The sequence below is a fragment of the Peromyscus maniculatus genome, chromosome 5, assembly GCF_049852395.1.
Source record: "Peromyscus maniculatus bairdii isolate BWxNUB_F1_BW_parent chromosome 5, HU_Pman_BW_mat_3.1, whole genome shotgun sequence".
Taxonomy (NCBI): domain Eukaryota; kingdom Metazoa; phylum Chordata; class Mammalia; order Rodentia; family Cricetidae; genus Peromyscus; species Peromyscus maniculatus.
In genome coordinates this window covers 50,975,918-51,001,609 of record NC_134856.1, presented here as the reverse complement: position 1 = coordinate 51,001,609, position 25,692 = coordinate 50,975,918, and the positions used below count along the sequence as shown (strand labels likewise).

The 25,692-nt window shown below is 49.6% G+C and overlaps 1 protein-coding gene across 3 annotated transcripts in view; it reads right to left on the bottom strand.

Annotated features, from left to right (window-relative positions):
• The window catches only part of Plcg2 (phospholipase C gamma 2), a 145,528-nt gene that overhangs the window by 13,681 nt on the left and 106,155 nt on the right, over nt 1-25,692 (bottom strand). For all 3 annotated transcript variants that reach the window (XM_016004943.3, XM_076572192.1, XM_042277756.2), the window contains 11 exons: nt 24,831-24,902; nt 22,137-22,246; nt 18,954-19,050; nt 17,083-17,149; nt 15,224-15,381; nt 13,147-13,249; nt 10,615-10,824; nt 8,970-9,115; nt 8,067-8,181; nt 6,988-7,155; nt 1,898-1,986 (listed from right to left, as the gene is read on the bottom strand). In XM_016004943.3, the coding sequence (XP_015860429.1) occupies nt 1,898-1,986; nt 6,988-7,155; nt 8,067-8,181; nt 8,970-9,115; nt 10,615-10,824; nt 13,147-13,249; nt 15,224-15,381; nt 17,083-17,149; nt 18,954-19,050; nt 22,137-22,246; nt 24,831-24,902 (1,335 nt within the window). The remainder of the gene's footprint in view (nt 1-1,897; nt 1,987-6,987; nt 7,156-8,066; nt 8,182-8,969; nt 9,116-10,614; nt 10,825-13,146; nt 13,250-15,223; nt 15,382-17,082; nt 17,150-18,953; nt 19,051-22,136; nt 22,247-24,830; nt 24,903-25,692) is intronic.

The following is a 25,692-nucleotide window of genomic DNA, read 5'->3' as shown; positions in this document are numbered from 1 at the left end:
ATCAGAGAGCCACAGCTGGCCAACGTGCAGAGGGTGAGAAGCCTGGGAATGCTCGGTCCTAAACTGGACGCCGTCACCAAATCTCTCCCTTCAGGGACCAGGAAACCCCGTGGAAGAGGAGGTGGAAAGATTGTAAGAGCCCCAGAGGATAGAGGACACCAAGGAAACAAGGCTTTCTAAACGCAACAGGACCAATGCTCATATGAACTCACAAAGACTGTGGCAGCATGCACAGGGTCCGCACGGGTCTGCACCAGATAGGGTCCCAGCAGTGAGAGAAGTGGAACCAAGGCCCCCAGCATCCATCTCCAACTGATAACTACCCACAAATGAAAACTTAATTTTCTCCAATGGAGTCTCACTGGGCATACAAACCACTCTTAAGGGTGGGTCCCATATGCTACTGTAGATGGCTGACACAAAATGGACTCAACATTATATTGGGAGGTTCTTTGTCTCATAAGGTTTTAACAGGGTGTTTTTTTTAAAACCTTACAAGTCCTTTTCATAGATAGATAGATGAGAGAGAGGGGGGGAGAGGGAGGGGGAGAGGGAGGGGGAGAGGGAGAGGGAGGGGGAGGGGGAGAGGGAGAGGGAGAGGGAGAGGGAGGGGGAGGGGGAGAGGGAGAGGGAGAGGGAGAGGGAGAGGGAGGGGGAGAGGGAGAGAGATTGTGGCTTCCAGTTTTGTATTTTTAAGGGATTCCCGTGCCTATGAACATGTATGTCTCTACACATGTGTATGTCATGCTCTTTCTTTGACATTTTTTCTTCTGCCTCTTTTTGTTTCAACTTATTCTGGTTTGTTCTTGTTTTATCTTACATTTAATTATTATTCTTTAGATGTCTGTTGGTTTTCTAACAAGAGACAAAAAAGATGTGGATTCCAATGGGAGAAAAGGTAGGGGGAATCTTCAGGAGGAGCTGAGGGGGGGGGAATTGTGATCAGAATATATTGTATAAAAAATCTATTTTTAATAAAAGAAAGAAAAAATAAACAACAATTCTTGCTATGTGGGTTAGCATCTATGGGGAGCCTGGTACAACCTCATCATGTTCTTCAGTATTGTTCAGTGAGGCCAAAATCTTTCTGCCATATCTGTGTGTCATGATTTGAATGCAAATGACCCACACAGACTCACATGTTTAAACATGTGGTCCCCAGCTGGTGGTGGGAAGCTGTGGAGGAAGTGGGTCATTGATGGCGGGCCTTAACATTTTTAGCTCAGACCCACTTCCTATCTGGTCTCTGCCTCCTGATTCCTGAGCAAGCAGGTGCGCAAACTCCCCCTACCACACAGCCAGCATGCCTTCCCCACCACAGGGGACTGTATGACCTCAAACTGTGAGCCAGACAAACTCTCCTCCCTTGGGTTGTGTCTCGTCAGGACTTGGTCACAGTGATAAAAGTGACGGCAACACACAAACCAAGCTGGTCAGTCAAAGGAGAAGCTAAGACTCTTCAAGATGCTGGCAAACAAAAGGACTAGAATGAAGGCCCCTAGTGCAGAGAGTTATGGAGTCATCACCCCCCACGAGAATCGGGGGTCCATCCTTCCACCACGCAGATCAGGATGACTTCATTGAATGTTCTTAGACCCCTCGAAGCCATGACCCAAGGCCAACAGATGGGAAACACATTCGGAAAGGATGAGCTCTGGAAGAGCATCCATCATCTGCCCACACTGTTGGTGACGGGCAACTATGAGGCACTTCTTCCGGGGTCCTCCCCCTGCAGACTACACAATCTGCTCCGGAATCCTACAGCACTCTTCGAGAAAGGATGCTGAGGGGGAAAGCTCAGAACCTTGACTGTCCCTGGGAGGGTTTCAGCTCATCAGTCCCCGGCATTTCTACTCGATTCCCACCCGGGTCCAACTTGTGAGTGTCCTGCACTCACCAGGACCGGCCGCATCTCACAGAAGACCAGGAGGGAAGCCAGCTCGATGTCTTCACTGTATCCGTTCTTCAGAGGGACCGCTCTAAACCCTGCAGCAGAAACACAAAGAGAAGAGCCAATGGCAGGTCATTATCATCAGTCTTGGCTTTCTTGTGATAACCTGGAGATGGCATGTCCATTCGGAGGGTAGAGAAGTCAGTGTGCCACACTGGGGCCTACTATCCAGATGCCCAAGTTCCCATCTAAAGTCATAGAGAGAGACTAGCATTCTTGACAAACACATCCACATAGAGCTAGCAGTAAAATGAAAAAGCATCTGCCAACTAGAAATGACTGCCTCAGAGGAAGTCAAAACCAGGCTGACAAAATGACTCAGTAGGTAAAGGTGCCAGCCGCCATGCCTGACAGCCTGGCTCCACAGGAAAGAAGGGGAGGAACAACTCCCACATGTGTTTTATTATTTAAATTTTACAATTTAAATTGAAATATAATTAAATACAGACACACAATTAATAAATGTAATTTTAGAAAGAAGTAAAAATCTACGTATTACCCCTCATTGAAATTGGAGAGGTTGATACTACTGTGGTTGAATTCCTTAAGTACTCATGAAGTCAAAAGAGTCAGAACAATAATGAATCCTCAACCTACTGCCCCCCCCCCCAGGCCTTTACAAAACATGGGACTAGGGAGTGGGCTTTATCTTCAGTGATTTCCTACCTTACTGTCCTTTGGCAGTCCATGGCTACATTGGTCACCCTCTCCAGAACCCATTTCCTATTTACAAGGACCCACATGCCACAGACCTTGAAATGTGTCTTTTTATTTAGGATTGATGCAGGGTGAACTGAAGCTGATCCACCCCCACACACACGCATTAAATAACATTCTCAGCAAGCCATCTCAACAGCTGGTTGGTTGTCTTGTGTGAAAGTCCACAGAAAACACAGGATGCTGACTCCCTCAGCCTACAGCTCGCCACTGTGAATGACCTTTGCTCTCTAAGCAGATGTCTTAGGTTTCTTTTAAAAAGCACAGATGCAGTGACTAGCCCCTTGCAGCTCACATTTAACCTTCTTAGTCATCCATTCTTATTACTCCTTTGTCCTGAGAGCTGAGAGCTTTGTGTTTACATGGTATCTGCTGAGCCTCCAAGATAAGCAATGCACACATTAGAGAACCCCCATTTCCTTCCTCTGTCTGTGTGTTGACCCTTTTCTCTTAGGGAGTATCCACACTATCCAATATTTTATCACCTTTTTCAAAATTGTGTGTGTGTGTGTGTGTGTGTGTGTGTGTGTGTGTGTGTGTGTGTGTGTGTAATTCTAAGCAACATGAAGACACCAGTATGTCAACACTCAGTATTAGTTTGGTCTTTGATTAATATGAAGTTTTCAAACATATTGTCAAATTGCTCAGTTCCCCCTGTCTTTTTTATTGAATTTCTTTGAGAATGTCTTAGTTAGCTTTGTTCTCTTGTGCTCATGTGACAAAGGCTCACTAACTGTAGATTTTAAATGGATCTGTCCTTTGAGTTTAGAGATGGATGCTAGTTGGGGTGGATATAAAAACTCTTGGGCTACTTTTCCCCCTGTAGCATTTGCAGGACATTTTGAGTTCATTAAATAGTGCTGTGCTGAAATTGTCTGATCTATTTCCACTTGGTGGATAATGAGATTTTAGGTGGTGTCTAGTTGGTTGGCTGCTCTGGTTTCTGTCTGGGTTGATAATCACAGAATGTCTGCAGTCTAGCCCAGTACTGGTCCGGCTTAATGGAGTTGTTGATTCCTGTTAAGATGTAGGTGCAAATGCAGATTCTGGAACTCTAATCCCTTGTGAGCTCTGTTAAGGCACAGATTCTGTGCATCTCATGGGCTGCCCTGGGACAGCTCACTGTTAACAGACTGGAAGAATAAACAGGACCTCGGGCTCTTATGGGGTGGCCATTGCCAGGTAGCTGTGGGCTCCAGCCACAGACAGGACAGGACTGGCTGACAGTGGAGGCATGGGCTCTGTCCTTGAATCTTCACACCTCTTCTTACTGCCCAGCTCTGAGAAGCGCTCATGTGAACAACAGTCAAGGTCTTTCTGTTCCATCAACCATGAAAATAGTATTGTTTTTAGTCTTGTTTATTTCACATGGAGAAGGGAAATGAAGAAGGGTCAGTGTTAGGGGGGCTTTAAGTACCCACTTGAAAGAAGAGGCCCCTTGAGGACAGTCTACAGAGATGAAAACACAATGGGAAAATTCCAGCTTGTGACCTTAAATGAGTTAGTTCGCATCACTAGGCCTTGAAGTGCCCAGACTTTAAAAGTAAAAATGATTTAATTAAAAAAAAGGAAAGCAAACCCTCCCGGACTTCCTGTTAAGGGTTAAGGAAGAAGAAATGAAGGGAGATGAGTGCAGTAAATGCCGTTCCCTCCTGAGCGAACTCCAGCCCATTTGAAAGCTTAAGTGCAGCCATGCTAACAATGGGCAAAGTTTATTTTCGAGTTTAGAAGGCCCTGGAAGCCGTCTGCACAAAAGAACTATTCCTTTTATTTCCTGCCTCTCATGAATACAGATATGCCGGGAGCTGACAAGAGAAGGGAGAATGTCCCTGCTGTGGTTACCTCTTAGTTAGAAAGGGGGGGACACTGCCATTATTAATCCACCTTAATGTTTCCTTGTTGGTTTTTTTCAATCTCCAGTCTAAGTCATCTTAAGGGAACTGATCCCCTACCAATAAGGAAAGGCAGTGTGCTGTGAGCTCTGACTTCATCCCAAAGGTAACCTCCCCATCTTTCAAAGGATGGTAGGATCAGAGGAGGAGCAAGATGGTCCAGGAACCACCTGGCACTAGCTCCTTAATGCCATGAGGGCATTAAGACCAGAGCTGCAAAGATTCTCCCAACGCTACTCTTCTTGCCGGGAGCAGGAGACAGCAGCATTACAGAACCCTCTTTACTGGGATAGTCTGAAAAAGCACGTAGCCAAACAGAGTCCAGCAGCTCTGATGCCAGCTTTAATGTCATCTGTAGCGCATGTTAAACCACCACAGGGTGTTTGCTATTATTATTGTCATAATGTCCTCAAATGCTATTTCTAAACGGCTAAATAGAAATGAGGCTTTAAACATCTCCCCAGACTCTCACTCCATATGTTGGGGTCCTCCATAGTAAGACTGGCAGCTGGGGCTAGCCTCCTTTGCTCAGCACCACCCAGATCCTAGGGAGGCGGGACACAACACAGGCTGATTCCAGAGCTCCACACTGGGCTGAATCAGAGCATCCCCCGGTGGGCCCATCAATTAGCATTTTCTAGCAGGAGCCCCCAATGCATCTGCTGCCTGGATGGGGCTAGCAAGGAGTGGGAGAAATGGCTGGAGAAGCTGAGAGGCTTTATAAGAGAAGACGTGGCATGGTCCAAGCTTCCAAAAGGCCCAGTTCAGCACTGAATAGAGCCCAGGCTTCCAAACATCAAAAGACAGTCATTTGATATAAATGACAAAAATGATAGTAATTTCTTTCTCTTGAAAAATGACTGCTCTGGGAAACAAGGGAACAGTGACCTCCTGGGGGATCCAGAAAGATCTATGATGTCTGTCTCATGAATCAGCAATGCTGTGGATAAAGAAAAAAGAAATTCGCCATGTAGCTGGCCTGTGTGTTAGATCACGTGGGAAATCCAGGGAGGAAGGAACTGAGAGAAACCATATCACCTAAGGATGGCTACCTTCAGAGAACTGCCAGGCCTGGAAAGACAACATCCTAGCTGCAATGGAAAAATTCAATACTGCAGGCTTTGGTTTGTTTAGGTTTTTTTTTCCCATATTTTTTGTTTCAGAATTGTGTGTGTGTGTGTGTGTGTGTGTGTGTGTGTGTGTGTGCATGTGCTTTGATCAAGTCCATTCTAGTTCCTCCCTACCACTTTCCCTTCCCCACTTCATGTGCTCTTTTTCTAAACCCACCGAGGGCACTTAACACACAGGTGGGGACCATCTACCAGAGCTGGGTAACCTGTCCGGGGCTGAATTCCTGAAGAAGAAGAAGGAGGAGGAGGAGGAGGAGGAGGAGGAGGAGGAGGAGGAGGAGGAGAAGGAGAAGGAGAAGGAGAAGGAGAAGGAGAAGGAGAAGGAGAAGGAGAAGGAGAAGGAGAAGGAGAAGGAGAAGGAGAAGGAGAAGGAGAAGGAGAAGGAGAAGGAGAAGGAGAAGGAGAAGGAGAAGGAGAAGGAGAAGGAGAAGGAGAAGAAGAAGAAGAAGAAGAAGAAGAAGAAGAAGAAGAAGAAGAAGAAGAAGAAGAAGAAGAAGAAGAAGAGACTTCCCTCTCTCCCAGCAGCCATCTGCTGCTAACAGCTCATTGAGGAGAGGGACTTCATGAGCCCTTCCCCCATCTGTGCTGTGCTTTGGGTTGGCTTGATCTTGTACCAGTCTTGTGGTGATAGCTACAGACATCTGAAGCTCTTGTAATCTTTCTGTGCCCTCTTCCTTGATGATCCCTGAGCTTTTGGGGAGGGTGTGTCTTAGATGTCCTATACAGAACCAAGCACCCCACCGTCCCTTATTCTCTGCATTTATTACCATCTACCTCAAAAGGCAGCTTCTCTGCTGAGCGCTGAGAGATGCCCCGATGTATGGGTTCTGATATTCCCTGCTTTCGTGGGGCAGGAGGGGGGTTTGTATTGTGTTCAGCACAAAAAGAAGTCTAAGAATTAGGTCAACCGCCATGTCTAGTAGAAGACGGTAGATTCGTAATATTTAAGAGACATGCCTGTGGATGCTCAGGGCCTCATCCTTAGGATGCTGGCCAGCAGCGCACATGGCTTGTGGAAGAACACATCTCTTCACCTGCTAATGAAGACAAACTGCCTGAAGCAGCTCACAGTGAAATCAAACAGTGCCAGGCTGAGGGTGGACTAGCTGATGTTTTGCTCACTGGTGATGAACTTTAGAGGACTCAGCCTTTTTCCCCTTTCTCCCCACCCCGTGCTTAACAGCTTTGTTGTGGCTTAACCTGAACCAGGAAAGATGCTGGCATGTTTTTTACAGCCTGCAGCACAGACCAAATACTCGGCTCCCCCACACTGAGCATCTTTGCTAACGCTCCTTACCTGACTTGATCCCTTTTATGGGGTATGTGGCATGAGCCAGGAAGTTGGGGTCACTGAACATGTCCTCCTCGTAGACCACAAAGCGGAGGAACGCAAGGTTTGGATCATAAATTTCAAATGTCACCTTCTCCTGCGTTGGAGCCCAGACAGGGCTGAGGCCGTTGTCGTCTGGAAAAGACCAAAACTTGTTACTGATTCACGTGCCCTGCCTCCTCAGGGTTTGCCAGCCTCAGCACCCTCAGCTTCAAATCCCTCAGTCTAGAAAATGAATTTGCATCCATGCCCTGGTCTAAGAAGCCATGAAGGGTCATCTTTTGTTATTTCTTTTCAAGCCAGCGATCCTGCTGCAGGCCAGCCTTGCGTGAGCAGAGGAACATGCTGCCACCTTACTCATCTCATCTCGTGAGATAGGAGAAGGGAAGAGAGGCAGGGTGTAGAGCAGAACTCGGTGCAGGGGTACCAACAAAAGAGATGAGCAGAGCCCCTGTGAGCTGCACCTCTTGACCGGAGGAGGAAAGTGAGCTAGGGGGTCTCTGAAGTGTGTTGGGCGTTCTCATGGATGACCAGCCTTATAAGGCAAGACACACAGCAAACCTGCCGCCCTCTAAAAAGGCCAGCTTAATTGGTGTGCACCTGAGTTGTTCCCTGGGTGCATCTAGTGGTTAGGCAGGTGGCTCTGCTTCCTCGACTAGAGGCTGAAGGGTGGGGGAGGAAAATGCACAACAGCAAAAGTACGTCACAAAAGTCACCGAGGAACAGTAACCCACTTGGGAGTCTGCTCCCTTAACCTTCAAACGGAAGGACCAGCGGGGCTGGGGAGATGCCTGCTGTAAGCAGGGTCACGGCACCCATGTCCAAGCCAAGCACATGTCTGTAAGCCAGTTCTGGGGGAGACACAGGCAGACCCCTGGAGCCCACTGGCCAGCCAGGATACCTGAATTGATGAGCTCCACGTTCTTAGAGAGATCCTGTCTCAAAAACTAAGGCAGAGAATGATTGAGGAAGACATCTGATGTTGACCTCTGACCTCCGCAAGCACCTGAGCACACCCACACAAGCAGAAAGAGCCAACTACTTACTCACAACCGTGGTCTTGAACTTGTTGCTGTCATACTCAGCCCCGCAGATTTCCACCTCTACGAAGGGACACGCAATACTCCGCCCGAGTTTGGGGAGGTGGCGTGCACCAAGAACCTAGGACATGGAAGGCAAGGATTAATTCTAGAACCAGACTGCACAAGTTCAAAGCCACCCTTATTCAGTGGACAAGTCACCACAGAACTCAGAGGCACGGATGCCGACCGACCCACCATTACTGTTTGATGATAAGGAGAGGTCTTGACCAGAGCTGAGGTCATGTGACTCAGCAGGAGAGTCTCACTGAGCACGGGTACAACAGTATCTTGACACTGTATTTCCCAGACAAGGACAGTGGGTGGCCTGTTTATAACTGACCCTTATTTAAGGGTCCTTACAAAGCCTTCACTTTTGAACATTTCTAAAATGAAAAATGTATCCTAAGCAGGCTTCAAGCTTGCTCTGTTCACTCACTATCATGACAATCCTCCTGTCTCTGTCTCCCTGGTGCTCCCAGAGCTTCATGCATGCTGGACAAGCACTCCAAAAAAAAAAGAAGGTACATACATTCCCAGCCCATCTCACCTAAACTTCCTGGATCTTCCAAACTCTCTCTCATGTCTTCCCCAAATGCTAAGGACTAGATTAACTTAAGAAAGCTCTGACCCCTCTAAGGCAAAGAGGAGACGAACTCTCCTTTAGGCCAAAGACTGACCTCACAGGAACCCCAAATGCACACCTCACACCCAGACAAGGGCAAGTGACAGGAAAGGTTTAAAGAGAGTCCGCCCAGAATGACCCGGGGTGAACCATATAAGCCTGAAGTGCTGTCAAGATGGTAATGGTTTAACAGAGTCAAGAGTGTCACCAGTGTCCCAGGAGACCCTCCCTCCTGCCCACCCTACCTTGACAGTGAGTGTCATCACGATCTTCCTCTGGGACTCTGGTGGCATCGGGTCATACTTCTCAGAGCGCATGCTCTCAGGCTGCAGGACATAGCCCGTCCGCCCATTGAGTGAAAACAGCGCATGGTTCATCTGCATGTACTTGTCTAAAAGAAGAGCACAGGGCTGCTATGGGACAGCCAGGGAACGCCAGCTTCCAGGCGCTCATGGGCACCGGTTACATGACCTTCCTAGGACAATTTCAACTGTTCAAAAAAAAAAAAACACCGGACTCCAAGGAAATACGGAGAACATTTAAAAACAACCCCACATCAGGGAACATTCTTGTAAACCTTAATAAATTAGAATCTACTGAAAAGGGGAGTGGGTCAGGGGTAGAATGCTTGCTTGGCACATGCAAGCCCAAAGTTCCACCCCTAGTGCTTAGAAAACACTGCAAGGTAAATCATTAGAGGTCAAGGGTAAGGTGGTTCAGCAAGCAGATAAGGGCGCTGGCCGTGCAAGCCTGGTGACCTGAGTGTGGTCCCCAGAACCCACAAAGGAGAGACTCCGCAAAGGTGGCCCCCGACCTTCACGTGTGTGCTGTGGCATACACGCCCACACATACACACACAATAATAACCTTAAGAGTGGATCATCTCAGTTCAAATAACAAGCAGATGTTCTGAGGCATGAATAAAAAGCCAGCTGTGTGGGATACATTGGATAAGAGGACTGACCACTTTTCAGGAAAACCAATGCAAACATCCTTTGAGTGGGTGAGGGGGAAAGGGTTAATGTTACTCAAAGAACAGCGCCTTGACCAGAAACTGTCACTACAACTTAACGTCAGTTTCCACCCGATGGGCAAAGATTGAAAGAGCTTTATAAACCGCAGTAGTGAAGTTACACCAGGGGACGGTGCCCACGCTTCCACCCAGTCTAGAGGAGGGGCTGGGACAAGTGCCACAGGACACAGGTGCTCAGTGGACCTCCTTGGGGTGGCTTATCAAAATGTGAGCTTCTTGGGAACCGCGGCACGACTAAGAGATGTTTGCCCCGCAGCTGTGCACCTGTACCTGGGAACAAGGCTCACGGGAGGGCCCAGGAGGCAGTGGCGTCTGTGGGAGACAGGGATGGGACCTGACCTACGGACACCTAGAGCTAGGTTGCAGGCAGTTGTTAAATAAACTTCAGCTCCCTTCTGTGGGATCCAAGTAGCTACAAGAGAATCCATAGGATGCAAAGAGCAAAGTCCAGAAATTTGTGTGCACGGGTCTTCCCTACTATGGAAGTTTCTAGAGAGAGGGTGTGTGACTGAAGCCCTCAGAAAGGAAACACCACACAAAGAGGAGGGGTAAGGCAGCCACAGAACTCCTGGATCCACCAAGCCTGAGGCTGTGAACCACTCCTACACTTACTAGTTAAATAAGCTATTGTCTTTCCTTCCTAAACCAGAATGATAACACTCTGTCACTCGTGAGCACAGAGCCTGCCTCAGCCAGGAGTCCACTCAGCTCACGGGCTTTGCACTAACCAGCCTTCAAGTGCAGCCTTGATGGTCCAGCTCAATCACTTGTTCAGAAACACCGCATCCCACCAGCTATCCAGCTGACTTGACCAGCTATGACAGGGCCAGGACAGGCTGGCTACTGTAGTCCTTTACCTGCAGTCTGGAAATTGAGTGCCACCATCTGGGAGCCGCACAGCCACAGGCGGAATGGGTCATAGTTTGAGGAGTCAACTCTCTGTCCCTTCGGGTAGACACGCGTGAGGCCCTTCTGATTGTACCGCAATAGTTCAACGGGCTTCTGCCGCACAATGCTGTCTGCCTTTGTCTCCACAAAGGAGCGGATTTCTCGGAAGTCAGGGTTTTCTGCAGAGAGAATATGGCAGTTTGAATAAGCATGGCCCCCATAGGCTCATAGATCTGAATGCTTGGTCACCAGAGAGAGGCACTATTGGGGGGGGCAGGCTTGGGGGGTAGATGTGGCCTTGTTGGAGGAAGTGTGTCACTGGGGATAGCTTTGAGGTTTCAAGGGCCCAAGCCTGGCCTAGTGATTCTCTATCTTCCTGCTGCCTGTGGATCCAGATATAGAACCCTCAGCTACCTCTCCAGCACCGTGTCTGCCTGTGTGCTACCATGCTTCCCACCGTGATGACAATAGACTAAACCTCTGAATCTGTAAACCAGCCCCAATTAAATGCTTTCCTTTATAAGAGTTGACATTGCCATGGTGTAGCTGCACAGCAATAGAACACTGACTAAGACAGAGGAAATGGTCAACCTCATTTCGGACTGCAGTGGCAGAGGCCCAGGTAACAAAAGGAAACCAAACTCTCTTGAAAAGACACCAAAGGGATAGGAAGATGGCCCACTCAGTAACTTGACAACTGTGTAAGCAGGTCTTGAGTTTGAGCCCACCAGTTATGAAGAAAAGCCAGGCATGGCAGTGTGTCCTTGCAATCCCAGTATGCCAGGCTTGCAGAAGGAGGATCCACAGAGCTCGCTGGCCAGCCAGCCTAGCCTGCTTGCTGATTCCAAGCCTGGTGACTGAGCCTATCTCAGAGAGAGAAAGAGGGAGGGGAGGGGAGGGGGAGGGAGGGAGGGAGGGAGGGAGGGAGGGAGGGAGGGAGGGAGGAAGGGAGGAAGGAAGGAAGGAAGGAAAGAAGGAAGGAAGGAAGGAAGGAGGGAGGGAGGGAGGGAGGGAGGGAAGGAAGGAAGGAAGGAAGGAAGGAAGGAAGGAAGGAAGGAAGGAAGGAAGGAAGGAAGGAAGGAAGGAAGGAAGGGAAAGAAAAAGGAAAGGAAAGGAAAGGAAAGGAAAGGAAAGGAAAGGAAAGGAAAGGAAAGGAAAGGAAAGGAAAGGAAAGGAAAGGAAAGGAAAGGAAAGGAAAGGAAAGGAAAGGAAAGGAAAGATGGACAGCTGAAGACTGACAGCCAAGATTGGCCTCTGGCCTCCACATACACAACTACACCTGTATGCACACAAACACCCACCATAATGGGTAGGTGTTTTTTTGTTTGTTTGTTTTTGTTTTTGTTTTTTTAATTTATTTATTTATTATGTATACAGAAGAGGGTGCCAGATCTCATTACAGATGGTTGTGAGCCACCATGTGGGTGCTGGGAATTGAACTCAGGACCTCTGGAAGAGCAGTCAGTGGTCTTAACCTCTGAGCCATCTCTCCAGCCCCAGTGATGGTTAGTTTTAATGGTCAACTTGACACAAACTGGAATCACCTGGGTAGAGAGTCTCAGCAAGAGATGTCTAGGTCAGGTCAGCCTGTTGGCACATCTGTGGGGATGGTCTTGACTGCCATATCTGATGTGGGTAGACCCAACCTGAAAGTGGGCAGCACCGTTCCCTGGCTTGGGGCTCTGGACGGTGTGAACAGAGAGAAAGCTGGTTGTGTACTGGGCGTGGATTAGCTTATTCTCTCTCTACTCCTAACCATGGGTGTGACATAACTGGGTATTTTATCACAGTGTTGGGAAGGGGACTAGGGACACACTGGTGGTCTGAATGAGAATGTCCCCCATGTATTTGAATACCTACTCCCCAGTAGATGGCGCTGTTAGGGGAGGTTTAGGAAGTGTGGCCTTGCTGGAGGAGGTATATCATTGGGGGACAGGTTGGAGGTTTCAAAGCCTCGGGCCATTCCTGGTGCTCTCGCTCTCCCCTCCCCCTCGCTCTTCCTTTCTCCCCTCCCCTCTCTTCCCCTCTCCCTCCCTCTTTATCTCCCTCTTTCTTATCCCTCTAGAACCTAGAACCCTAGGCCCAAATAAATTCTTTGTTCTATGATAAGTTGCCCCCAGTCATGGTGTTTTATCACAGCAGCAGATAAGTAATGATCACACACACACACACACACACACACACACACACACACACACACAGGTACTTAAAGGCTGTGACAATCACACCTTAACCGGTACCACCTGCCCTTGGCGGTGTCCGGCACTACAAAGAGGGTCTTAGGCAATCAAAAGAGACCTGGTTTTCCTGCAGCCTTTCTTTCTAAGCAGGTTATAGTTTTGTTTTGCTCAGAATTACCAATGTCGTGGCTATGGGGACACAACAAGGGCTTCTGCCTGGATCCATTAGGAAGCAAAGTGAACGCTCCCTGTGCTGTCCCGACAGCACCAGCCTCGCAGCCAACATCAGAGCCCAGCCCAGCTGGCGCTCGGGGGACTTACCCAAATGGTCCTTGGTTTTGCTGGTCGGCTTGCAGTAGACAACCAAGTCGGAGAGCTCAATGGCGATGGACTGGTTCCTCTCCCAGTACTTCATGTTGTTCTCCTGCGGAAATGGGCACCGATACAGCCTGAGCCGGTGTCTGCACCATGCCATGCTCCTGGCTCACCTGGCCAGCTCTCCCACACGTGCCCTAAGCACCCAGGGTTGGGTGTTTTCCAGTCCTGAAGACAATCCCCGCTTCCTCTACCCTCTGAAGATTCTCCACCATGCTGTTCCCATCCAGGACTTGCAGTCTAGAACAGTCCTGCCAATGCTTTCCAAGCTATGTGGCCATGGGCTGGAGAGATGGCCCAGGTTAATACAGCTCACTCTGCAACCATAACATCCTGAGTTCAAATCCTAGCGCCCACATAATAAGCCAGGTGTAGCTTTTCACCGCTGCAACCATGACACTGTTGTGGGGAAGAGGCAGGAGGATTGATAGGACTTTCTGTCGCCAGCCTGACCCCCAAAAACTAAGTTCCAGGTTGAGTGAGAAACCCTGCCTCAAAGGCATAAGTGAAGGAGAAATAGAGGATGACATCCAACACCCTCCTCTGGCTTCCACACTCATAGACAGGCATTCACACCTATACACACACACATGCACAGGCATTCATACCTATATACACACACATACACCGGCATTCACACCTATACACACATACACACATACACAGGCATTACAAGCATTCACACCTGTGCAAACACAAATATACAGGTATTCACACCTATATACACACACATACACAGGCATTCACACCTATACACACACACATGCACAGGCATTCATACCTATATACACACACACATACACAGGCATTCACACCTATACACACACACATACACAGGCATTCATACCTATCCACACACACACATACATACACAGGCATTACAAGCATTCATACCTGTGCAAACACAAATATACAGGCATTCACACCCGTATACACACACATACACAAGTGTTCAAACCTGTACACACACAGACGTTTACACCTGTACACACACACACACAGGTATTCACACCTGTATACATAGAAATTCACACCTGTACACACACACAGGCACTCACACCTGCATACACACACACACAGGCATTCACACCTGTACACACACATACACAGGCACACACACACACACACACACAATAATAAATCAAACAGTAAATGGGGAGCCAGAAGCAGGGGAGCATGGCTTTAATCCCAGCACTTGGTTGGGTGAGGCAGGAGAAGTTGAAGTTCAATCTGAAGTTGCTGGAGACCCAGGTGGCAGAAGCGGGCACCTCTGTCATCCCACTGTGCCCTCTGCTCCTGCCGTACCCTTCCCCTCAAGCCACATTATAGTGCACAGGACTCAGGACTCCAAACCCCTGTAGCCCCGCAGGGCAGCACATCTCTCCCCTGTACCTCTGAAACCTGTGCAGCCTCCTCCCTGCCTCCAGCTCACCCAGCACAGCTTGGTGCAGAGGGCTGTCTCCTCAGGGCCCAGCCTCCAGCACACGGACTGGGGGAGGAAGGAGTCCCCTCCACATACCCACTATACAATGCCATCAGGTAAGGAATAACTTCTCATTTTCCTGCACAGAACTACCCTCTCACACAGCTCTGGACTCTAGCAGCCTTTTGTTGACCAAGGCCATACCTGAGAGAGTGTCAACATCTGGAAGGTCACTGGCTTCCAGCCTCCTACGCTGAGCACGTTAGGGTTATTGTCTAGGTCGGCCCATACATCCCAAGAGACAGAATTACCTCCAACTCTGAGCTACACAACCAGACAATGTCAAGACCAGATCTGTAAGCTGCTGGCCTGACCCGAAGTCCCTGCCTTTACCCTGCCTGCCCCATGTTAGAACTCTGTCATCACTGGCTGCCCAATTAGAGATGATGCCACTAACGTGCCTCCTGAATCCAGCACCGGAGTGTAGAATCCCGAGTCCCTTCGAAACACAACCACAGCCTCTGAACCTGTGCCTGGCCTTGGCGGAGCAGCAGAGGCTGGGACGGGCAGGCACCCTGGTCCCAGTGTACTTAGACTCACCTTGGTGTCTATCTTCCACGTGATCTCCCGGATGCTCTGAAACCACTCAAACAGCTCCTCCACACGGTCGGTCGCAAACTCCACAGGAGGGTCCCCCTGCTTCTTCGGCTCCAAGATGAAGACAAACGCTTTCTGGTTCTTCCCCTGGGGGACCTTCACTGTAGACAGAAGGTAAGGAAAGTCCTGATGGTCCCAGTCGAGGGCCACAGAGACCACATCTCACACTGTCCTTTTCTCTAGTGACCGCACCGGAACTGGCCATGGCTACCGTCACAGTCCATGCCGATGGGAACCCCTGCCTTCCAGCGGGGCAGTGTCTGAACCTTTTGTGCAAGTTACTGCTAAAGGTGAGCATCGAGCTGAGTCGTGTCCTCCAAAAACCTATGTCAGGCCTCTGTTCCTATCAATGTAAACTTATTCAGAAATGAAATGTTCGTCAATGTACCAACTATCTCAAGGAAAGATATGTTGGATCTAGGATAAATGCTAAATCCAAGGAACAATGTCCCTAGAAGAAAAAGGAGAGGAGGAGGAGGAGTGAAGATGACCCAGATGGAGGACTCAGCCATGTGAGGGGGAAGGAAGGTCAGGAACGATGTGGCCACTAGCTGGTGCACACGGAGGTGGCTGGCAGTTGACAAGAAGGTAATTTTAGAGAGGTTTAAATTAAGGTTACCCTGATCTGCCCAGTACTGGTGGCTGCCCTTTCTGATCTCTGAGGTGATGTCCCCGGCAGATGACTAGACTGTGTGTTTTTTAGCCTTTAGCAAACCTCATGGGGACATGGGGACACTCGACCCATTACACTCATCTTACAGAGAGCTGGAGAAACTGAGGCACGAGAGAGCAACATTTGGAAAGTCACCCTGGCAGAGCTGAGAGGTAGATCCAGCCTGATGACAAGTCCCTACTGCTGAGTGACATCCTCATGTCTTCTGACGGCAATACCGGGAAGGGGTCAACACGGGGCACCAGCTATGAAGGTGGGAAGAGGGTCCACCAGTCCTGGCACATCTGGGGACTTGCCGGGGACTTACCCAGTTTCCTATCTGCAGCAAAACCCTCCACCTTCCCTACCAGAGTCACAGGATGGGAAAAGGGAGAAGAAAACAAAGGCAGAAAGAAAGTACTGGCCACACAGGAAGAAGCATGCTGGGATTGCTATCATGGGAATCAGAGGGGACCATGCTCAGGGCTCCCTGGGAAAGAGGGGACCCAGCTCAAGAATCAGTGGACTGCGGGGACTCGGAGCTCAGCCCAGAAGGGGGCTTGGGTTTATGCCTGGCCCATCTCCCTTGCCTACTTCCAGCTGTAAAAAGGACGCTGCAAGCATGGAAGCTGCAATGCGCTCACTTAAATGTCAGCGGGCCCCGAACACGGGGAGCTGCCGCGTGCAGATCATGGCTTATCTCCACACAGACCACACTGTCACATCCCTGGTGGCACACTTGCCGAAGGCAGAACAGGTTTCTTGTGGAGAAGAGATGGGTACTCAGTCTTAGGCACTCAGAGGCTGGGCTCCCAACCCTGTGCCCCACCACAGCCTGACCAACAAACAGCTCAGCTCTCCGAGGAGCACGGGGACATGGGCAGATGTTGACACAGTGACAATAGTTAACTAAGTCACCGGTGCTCTCAGGGGCCAGACAGTCCTGTGTTAGCAGAGGGCAGCGGCAGGCCTCACCATCAGGGACCCACTGGTCCCATGCATTTGGCTTTACCCGGCATGTCTCCTAAGTCTGGAGGCACAGGACGAGCGCCAGCCACCCCGCTGCTTGGGCTAGTCCTGAAGTCAGGCTTGGCGGGGTGGGGTGGGTGGATCTGGACCGGAATCAGGCTAAGAAAACATGTGTACATACCAACATTGTAGGTATTAAGGTCCAATATGCCTCTGCAGAGAGACCCGAGGGGATTATCTTCAATAATCTGTGAAGAAACAAGACCCAATTCTCAGTAGTCATAAACAGAATAATAAAACGACAACCAGTTTCTAGAATATGCCATGAGGCACCACCACTACCTGTGGGGTTGCTGAAAATGCACATTCATTACAACATCCACCGGGAAGGCACTAATACCGACACACAGAGACGATGGGGACCCCCGCCGAGCGTAGGCGCCCACAGTCTCTGCGTCGCATTTTCCAATCCACAACAACACACCTTGTGAATTCTAGAACAAATGCCAGGCCCCATCGCAGAGCCCTTATCCGGCACACATTTGAAATGAGCCCATTTGGCCTGCTCCTCAGCCAGCTCAAGAGCCTTCTGTGGCTCCCCATGTCCTACGGAAAAACAACAGCTGTGGCCTCCCATCTGGTTTCCCAGGCTTTCCAGGCTCTGGCCACCCTTCTCAGCCCTACTCCCCGTTGCGCACTTGAAGCATCCCGGGGTCCAGCTAAGATGGGAAGAGGTTGCTGCCATCGCTGGACTGTCCTAGCCTTCTCCACCAGACTTGTGATGACATACAGAGGCAGTGAGAGGTTCTGTCCCTGTCCCAGCCCAAGCATCCTGGATACAGCTGTCTTCCCAACACCACATTCTGGCTTAGTGCTGTGGGATGTTCTGTATGTCCTGTGGGAGCCCTTCTTGGGTTCTTTGTGGCGTTACCCAGCAGGTCCGCATAGAGGATGATTAGGACCATGGGCCTGAGTGCAGGTGTCTGAGATGGTCTGCACTTGGCTGTGCTGGGGGATGGTCTGTATGTCAAGTTGTTCTGATTGATCAATAAATAAAACCTGATCGGCTGTGGCTAGGCAGGAAGGATAGGCGGGACTAACAGAGAGGAGAAATAAAAGGACAGGAAGGCAGAAGGACTGGCTGCAGCCGCTGCCATGACCAGCAGCATGTGAAGATGCCGGTGGGCCACCAGCCACGTGACAAGGTATAGATTTATGGAAATGGACTAATTTAAGCTATAAGCACAGTTAGCAAGAAGCCTGCCACGGTCATACAGTTTGTAAGCAATATAAGTCTCTGTGTTTACTTGGTTGGGTCTGAGCGGCTGTGGGACTGGCGGGTGACAAAGATTTGTCCTGACTGTGGGCAAGGCGGAAAACTCTAGCAACAGCTTAGGCTGCACCTCCCTATGCCCATCTCTTGCTCATGAACCCCAGCTTCACTTTTGAGGCTCAAACGTCACTTCCTCCTCCAGGAAGCCCTTCCCGATTGCCTCGACACCCTTAGGAAATAGACACCATGGGCTCTAAAGGGATGTGTGTCCATTAATACATACAGGGGCAGGCTGATGAAGTCGATGGCCACTTCCTTCTATGGAGAGTGTTCTGATAAAAGGTGACTAGGTACCGAAGCCCGGCTTACAAAGTCACCAGAAGGCCCTGTCTCACCTCCCTGCAAGGCACTGTTCATTCCTCACACCAGGCACGTTCTGCGTGTCTGGTTTCCTAAACTGAACGTGTTTCATTTGCACATTGCTTTGAGCAGAGGACAAATGCCCCGTCTGGCCACTTGCACTCCAGCGGGAATTCTCCTGTGCTTTTCAGCCCAGGACCGCCTGATTAAAACGTGAATGGCTCACCACGGAGACTTTCACCCACAACAACTCAGGGCCAGTCCCAATCTCTGCATCACTGTGCCTGCTCCGCTGCCAAGCTCTGCAGAGACCCCAACAAGCACATGTGAAATGTCACGCTCTCCCCCCCCCCCCCGTGCCCCCAAGATAGCTCAAGGGACTCCTCCAAAAGCCTCAGCAACAGATGATAGAGACACACCTGCTTCTCCATCTCTTCAGCATCCCCTGCTGAGATATCTTCAACGTAGTTGGATGGGAAGTACTGCTGGATCCGAGTCCCATAGTCCCCTTTCCACCTGTGGAGAAGCATGGACACCGAGGCTCACCTTTGAGTGGCCAAGTGACCAGAGGGGGCTGTCACCCTCTGTGATAACAGCAATTCAAAGTCTATGCCTTTTAAAAACACTTACGGTCAGATGACTGAAAACTGGACTCTGGTATTGGCAACTATGGAAAGTCAAAGCTTTCCGAGCTTTAACAGGGACCAAGGCTCTCTCAGAGAGCACCCACCCAACTTGTGAGAAGGCTGTGGGGAAGGTCTGGGACCAAATGGCCTGCAATGAAATCCTCACTGCTTAGGGTTGGAAAGATGGCTCAGTATCCATACCAGGTAGCTATAATTCCAGCTCCAAGGGATCTTCTGCCCTCTTCTGGCTTCTATGGGCACTGCACTCTCAGGCACATACCCACACAGTGACACACATATATTTACTCATATTTAAAAAGTAATAAGAATAAAGACTTTTAAAAAAGAAATCCCAGCTCCTTCAGGGACCACAACCATTGTTCTGTACTGCAGGCTCCTCATCTGTAAAATGGAGTAATGCTGGAGCAGCCGCAGATTTTATTAGGACTGTCTAGGTCACTGCATGCCAAATGCTTTGAACAGCATCCAGCGCACAGCAGTGGTAGGACAGCGTTCACTCTTGGGCTCAGCCTGCAGTTCAGTATTAGACACACACTTGCCTAGAATCTGCCAATGAGAGGCTGGGGATGGTGGTCAGCAAAAGAGCACTGGCCCTGGGCCCCATGCCTAGCACCACAAGACAAATAGTGTTCTTATTATCACTCAGCTAAAACGGCACGCCCACAGCCTCCGGACAGTGCCAGGAGCATGAGATGTAATCCATCTGAGGATGTGCTGCGACCTTACCACACTTGGCACCTCCACACTCTCCCCCAAGTCCACTCCTGATAGCAGGGCCTCCTTCTTTCAACCAGGCTACCCGCTGGCCACTTTCTGCAGCTAGAAGGCTCATTTCAAAAGTGCCTCTAGCCACACCACACAACAGCTCTCCATACAACAAGTTCCAGCCTCCACCACAGCCCAGCTGGGTCTGAGCCCAGGGACTCTGGAGGACCCAAAACCTGCATTTACTCCAGAGGGTCCAGTTGCCCTTACTGCACTCACTGCCCAGCTACCGGGCCGGACAAGCAGGCTACTAACCTGATAACCAAGCCTGCTAACTGCCGAGCACTTGACAGTGTCTTCTCCTCTAGGGAGCCTTCACGGCTGCACGTCTGTGCTTCTCTGGCACCTGTGCCCGTCACTGTCTGAGCAGACACACCTAACACAGAACCATGCATCTGCCTCCCCATTGCCTAAGATCTCCCTCATGGGAACCAGGTCCACACACCGCAGTAGCAGGAAGCACTTCATTTGCTTCTCCGGCCTGAAGAAGCAGAGTAAGGCTACGTGGCACCATCCACAGTGGCTGCCAAGTGCTAGTCCCTTCCACACCCTCCTCATCACCTTCCTTTCTGCAGGCCATCTTAGACTCAGGCTGCCTGGATTCTAGGACCCAGAACTTTATAACTGCTACTCACATATAATTTTTTAATATCCACACGGCTCAAAAAAATGTCTCTACCTAAACAAAAATTATCTGTTCCCCCTAATTGGTTTGGGAGGCTCGGACACAAGCAGTCGACAAGGTGCCCCTCTTGCCATCAAAGAGAGAAATAAGTGGCAGCTGGCACTTAGCCACAGTCCCTTGCCAGACGACTTCACCCTGTCTCTTAATTTATCCCAGACAAAAGCTTTGGAATTTTAGGAAAGTTCACCTCAGAGCTGTGGGAAGGCATATGACATGACAGAGCCTCCCACATGCTGAGAAACAGTGTGATGATTTGGGAGTTCTCACCTGGGTTGACCCATACTCCCTCCCCTAGGCACCAACTGGGCCTGGGGATTCCCTAGATCCAGGGACAAAAGAACGGGGAAGGACCACCTACAGCTGAGAGACCCATCTCTGGCTGTTCCACTCAGAGGGCAGAGTCTGTGGTGCTGCCAAGCTCCTGTACGAGGAGAGGAGGTCCGAGAGCGCCACTGTGGGCACGCTGGCTCTGTGGGGACAGAGGCGTCGCCAGAGAGGCTGAGGGAGGCAGCTCCTCGGATGCTGTTATGCCTTTGATGTTGCAGGATGTTTGTTTACACTGTATGCAGATGTGTCTGTGTTTTGCTTCACCTGCCTAAGGCACCTGATTGGTTTAATAAAGAGCTGAATGGACAACAGCTAGGCAGGAGAGAATAGGCGGGACTTCCGAGGAGAGAGAGGAACTGGCGGGTGGGGGGGGCGGGGAATCCAGGCACTCGGGAGACACCTACAAGACACTAAGGAAGCAGGGCATACAGTGTGGAGGAGAGGTGACGAGCCACATGGCAGAAAGTAGATGAATAGAGATGGGTTAATTTAAGTTACAAGAGCTAGCTGCGGACAAGCCTAAGCTAAAGGCCAAGCTTTCATAACTAATAATAAGTCTCATTCTTTGGGGGCTGGTGGTCCAAAGAAAGTCTGATAAGAAAGTCCAACCACATGGTCTCCTGATTTTAATGTGAATTTGAGAGGCAGGAGAGGTGGCTCAGTGGTTAGCAGCACTGGCTGCTCTTGCAGAGGACCCAAGTTCAGTCCCCAGCACCCACGCGGTGCTCAGAACCGTCTGTAACTCCATTTGCAGGGGGTTTGATGCCCTGTGCTGGATTATTCGAGCACCTTCACACACATGGTGCACATACAGACAAGTAGGCACACATACATACATACATATAAACGTCTTAGTTTTTTCTTTTTATCACCTACAGGCTGTGTAATCTCTGGAGCCCCCACAGTAACTACACTACCTTGGGAAGCCTCGATGGCTATGTCTGCAAAGTGGGATCATCACAGTCTTCACTGACTGTCGGGAAGCTTGAATTAGGCACCCTAGCCACTGGCAGAGTGCTTGGCATACAAAAAGACCTCAACAAACAGAAGCTGCTGTTGCAACAGTACAGTGAGTTTACGGTGATATGGACTGTGGTAGATGATGCACTGGCCACTGCCCGTGTTCTTTATCTACTTTTCCAAAGGGCCCATGTACAGAAACACCACTTCAGGCTTACCATCCCCCAGGCTCCTTGGAAACGTTGTGGATAAGGGCACCACGGCAGAAGGTCAACTCATCGCTGCGCTTGGCTTTGTAGTCATAGAGCGCTTTCACAGTCCTCTGAGGCTTTGGGGAAAACAGGAAGAAAAAGGGCAGTTGGATGACAGGAGTAGATGCCGGAAGCGGGACCTGTACCGTTAAATTCTCATTAGGAAGCCGGAGATGTTGGCAGCCAAGGTTACAGAGCCACCTGCTGGCCATAGTTGGTATTGCATAGGAACAAAAATTGCTACAAAGTCTATCAGGAAGTGGGATAGACTGACAAGGAGAAACAAGGCGCAACATCCCTAATTTCTCAACACAACCTCTTAGATTAAGCCACAGCCACCACCTCAGAAGTCCCCCAAAGAGCTACTTTACTCAATGACTCTCTTAGAAGTTCAGACACTATTTCCTAGACATGCTGGGGACTATTTCTACTTAGACCAATGGTTCCCTAACTAGCCATCTACACAGCACTGGCAGCTTTCAAGGGTAGCTGAGATGCTGCATGTAGTGGTGCCTAACCAGAGCTCCAGTACTTGGGAGGCCGAGGCAGGAGGCTCACAAGTTCAAGACCTGCCTGAACTACACAGTGAGACTCTGTCTCAAGGTCCTCCATCCCTCCCCAAACAAAACACCAAGGTCTGGGAGTAGCAGCAGCAGGAAAGATAGAATTTATGTGGGGTGGAATTTCAAGGGCGTTTCTTGATGCCTGCTACCTGACAACAGCAAACATGGAACGGGGAGAGCTCTAAAATTACCAACGCCGGGTGGTGGTGGCGCACGCCTTTAATCCCAGCACTCGGGAGGCAGAGCCAGGTGGATCTCTGTGAGTTCGAGGCCAGCCTGGGCTACCAAGTGAGTTCCAGGAAAGGCACAAAGCTACACAGAGAAACCCTGTCTCGAAAAAAACCAAAAAAATAAAAAATAAAAAATAAATAAATAAATTAAATAAAATTACCAAGTCTGTGCAGAGCCCCGGCTTCCCTCTCCTCCCCGCTTTTGGAGACTCAGGGAAAACTGCTTCTGGGAAACTAGATACCGATCAGACATGGGAGCTGCAAGTGTCGCTCTGCTCATTCCTGTCTGTGTAACCTTGAGCCTGCTAAACCTCCATTGCCCCATCTGAAATGGCCATCAAAGTTTTAGATATTTCACAGAGTTCCTGAGAAAATTCAATGAAATAATTCATGTGATGGTTTAAAAAAAAAAAAAAAAAAAAAAAGACTACCCCTTACATTTCTTAGGCATCGACCATCATAGAGTGCTGTCCTGAAAGTGTTACCCTACAGTGGCTCCGTTAACTACCACAACCACCCCAACGGGGAGGTGCTGCTGCCATGCCCTTTTTACAGATGAGAGAGCTGGGCACAGAGAGACGAAGAACCTGTTCATGGCCAACCAGCTGACGAGCAGCTGGACCCAGAACCAGGTCAAGACTTCATGGTGTTGCCATCCTCCGCCAGATTCCATAAAGGGCAATGCAGCTTCTGAAAGCTCTGCCATGGGGAGCTCCAACTGGACACTGGCCAGATTATTCCTGCCCTCCTGCCCCTGGGCACTCTGGGTGTGAGGGCCAGAGCCAGGCTCATGGTGACAGGGAAGCACTACTGAATGGTATTAGAGAGAGGCTGCTTTTCTGAGACAGTAAGAAAGGACCTCGGACTACAGAGACATGAGCTAGCCATTACGTGGCCATGTAGGAACCAGGCATATCCACATGGCCAAGAGAGCAGGCTTCTGATCCAGCTGCCTGCAGTCAACTCAGTAATAACTGAATAGCCTCAATTCCCTCACCTGTAAAATGGGTACCGAAGTGGTACTGCTTTATGGAGTTGGCATGAGGAACTGTGATCTAACCAAGGCTTAGAACCATACTGGACACTTGTCTTCAACACACCTCATGTGCTACCTTCCAAGAAGATGGAGGCCAGCTTAACATTCCTCCAGGCGCACTGGAGAAATGTCCCAAACCTACACAGCTGGACAAGCAGCATCTCGTCATAGTACAGCCTCCCCTCTGAAAAGTTGTGACTACTAGCTAACCTCTGCACATCACTTCTGAAGCCTTTTCCTCACTGTAGGATTGCATCCACCAGGGATTAGAAATTTCTTTTTAAAAAAGGAAAGGAACTCGGTCTTGGATCTCAGCAGAGCCCACCAGCGAGAGCTGCACCCTAGTCGGGTACCATACAGAAAATTATCTATAATTCTTCCCCCACTAAATTTGAGACAGAACCAAAGCAAGGAGGAGCTGGGAGCAAAAAGCAAAATCCACCTTTACCTACATGAATCTATGAGACAGAGGCAGGGTGAAAATCCAAGATAGCATTTGCCTTGCAAGGAGGTCAGCGAACCAGACATAATTCATAAACACCTCAGGCTCAGTCAGCAAGCAGGAAAAAAAATTTTTGGAAGATTTTTAATTAGAATTGTTCAGCCCAAAGGTGGTTCACAGAAACTCGGGATCCTAGCAAAGCACAGTTGCATTTGGATGAAATTCTATTAACCTCCATGAAACCACATGGCATGCTGCCCATCATCATGTCTCAAAAGAAAGTTTAGTTACAGTCAGATGTCCGAGAATACTCCCTGTTATGACTGCTGTGGAAACCAGTGGTGGGGCAGGGACTCCCTCTCAGTCTAATGGGTAGGACTGGTGCTCTACCATGGAAGGGTTGATTTCACTTGGGTCCACATACATCCTGCTGACGTCATAGAGAGAGTTGATGTCTCTTTCCTGAAAGACAAAAAAAGAGCAAAGAAAAGTAAATGGAAAGGGCTTAGGGAATGTGGCTCAGGGGAAGAAGCCCTTGCCTGGCATGTGCAAGGCCCTGGGTTCAGTTCCCAGGATCACCCAAACAGGAAATGTGGCATCCTATACTTCCGGAATGGTCCATGTCCACAGCCAGGCTTCCTCAGGGAATCCTGTTCTTTGGAAAGAAGAGTTGGAACCTCATGGAATTTTTCTGTGGCTCGGAGGTAGAGAAGGCAAGAAGATTCAAAGAAGTTCCCCCAAATTTGGAAACAACCTGGAATGTGTAGACACCCTTCTATGTCCTACAGGGTGCCAGGATCTCTTCTTGATACCCTGTTCAAGGACAGCACGTCTGCAGCTCAAAGGAATTGGCAAACATACCAATGACACCTTTTTCCTGGAGAGACATGCAAATGTCTGCCAGCAGCGGCTGCCAAGGCCCCTGTCCTGCCCTGGCCCCTCCCCCAGCCTTTCTGTCCCTCTACCCAGAGTCACAGCTGTGGCCCTTTCTTCATCACACTTCCGTCCTGTTAGAGCGCCTCCCCTGAACACGCCCCTGTCCACAGTAGTGTCTCCTCCTCTTGCTCTGAAGGTCTGTGTGCTCCTCACTCTGGTACAATGTGTTCTCTCCTCTAGGGCTTTAATTTTCTCAAAGCAGGCTTTATGCATACTCCCTGGCACATGGTTAGGACACAGGGTCTTAGGTCCTGTGTCCTAGATTGACATCTATTGCTGTGATAAAATATCCTGAACAAAGACAACTTAGAGAAGA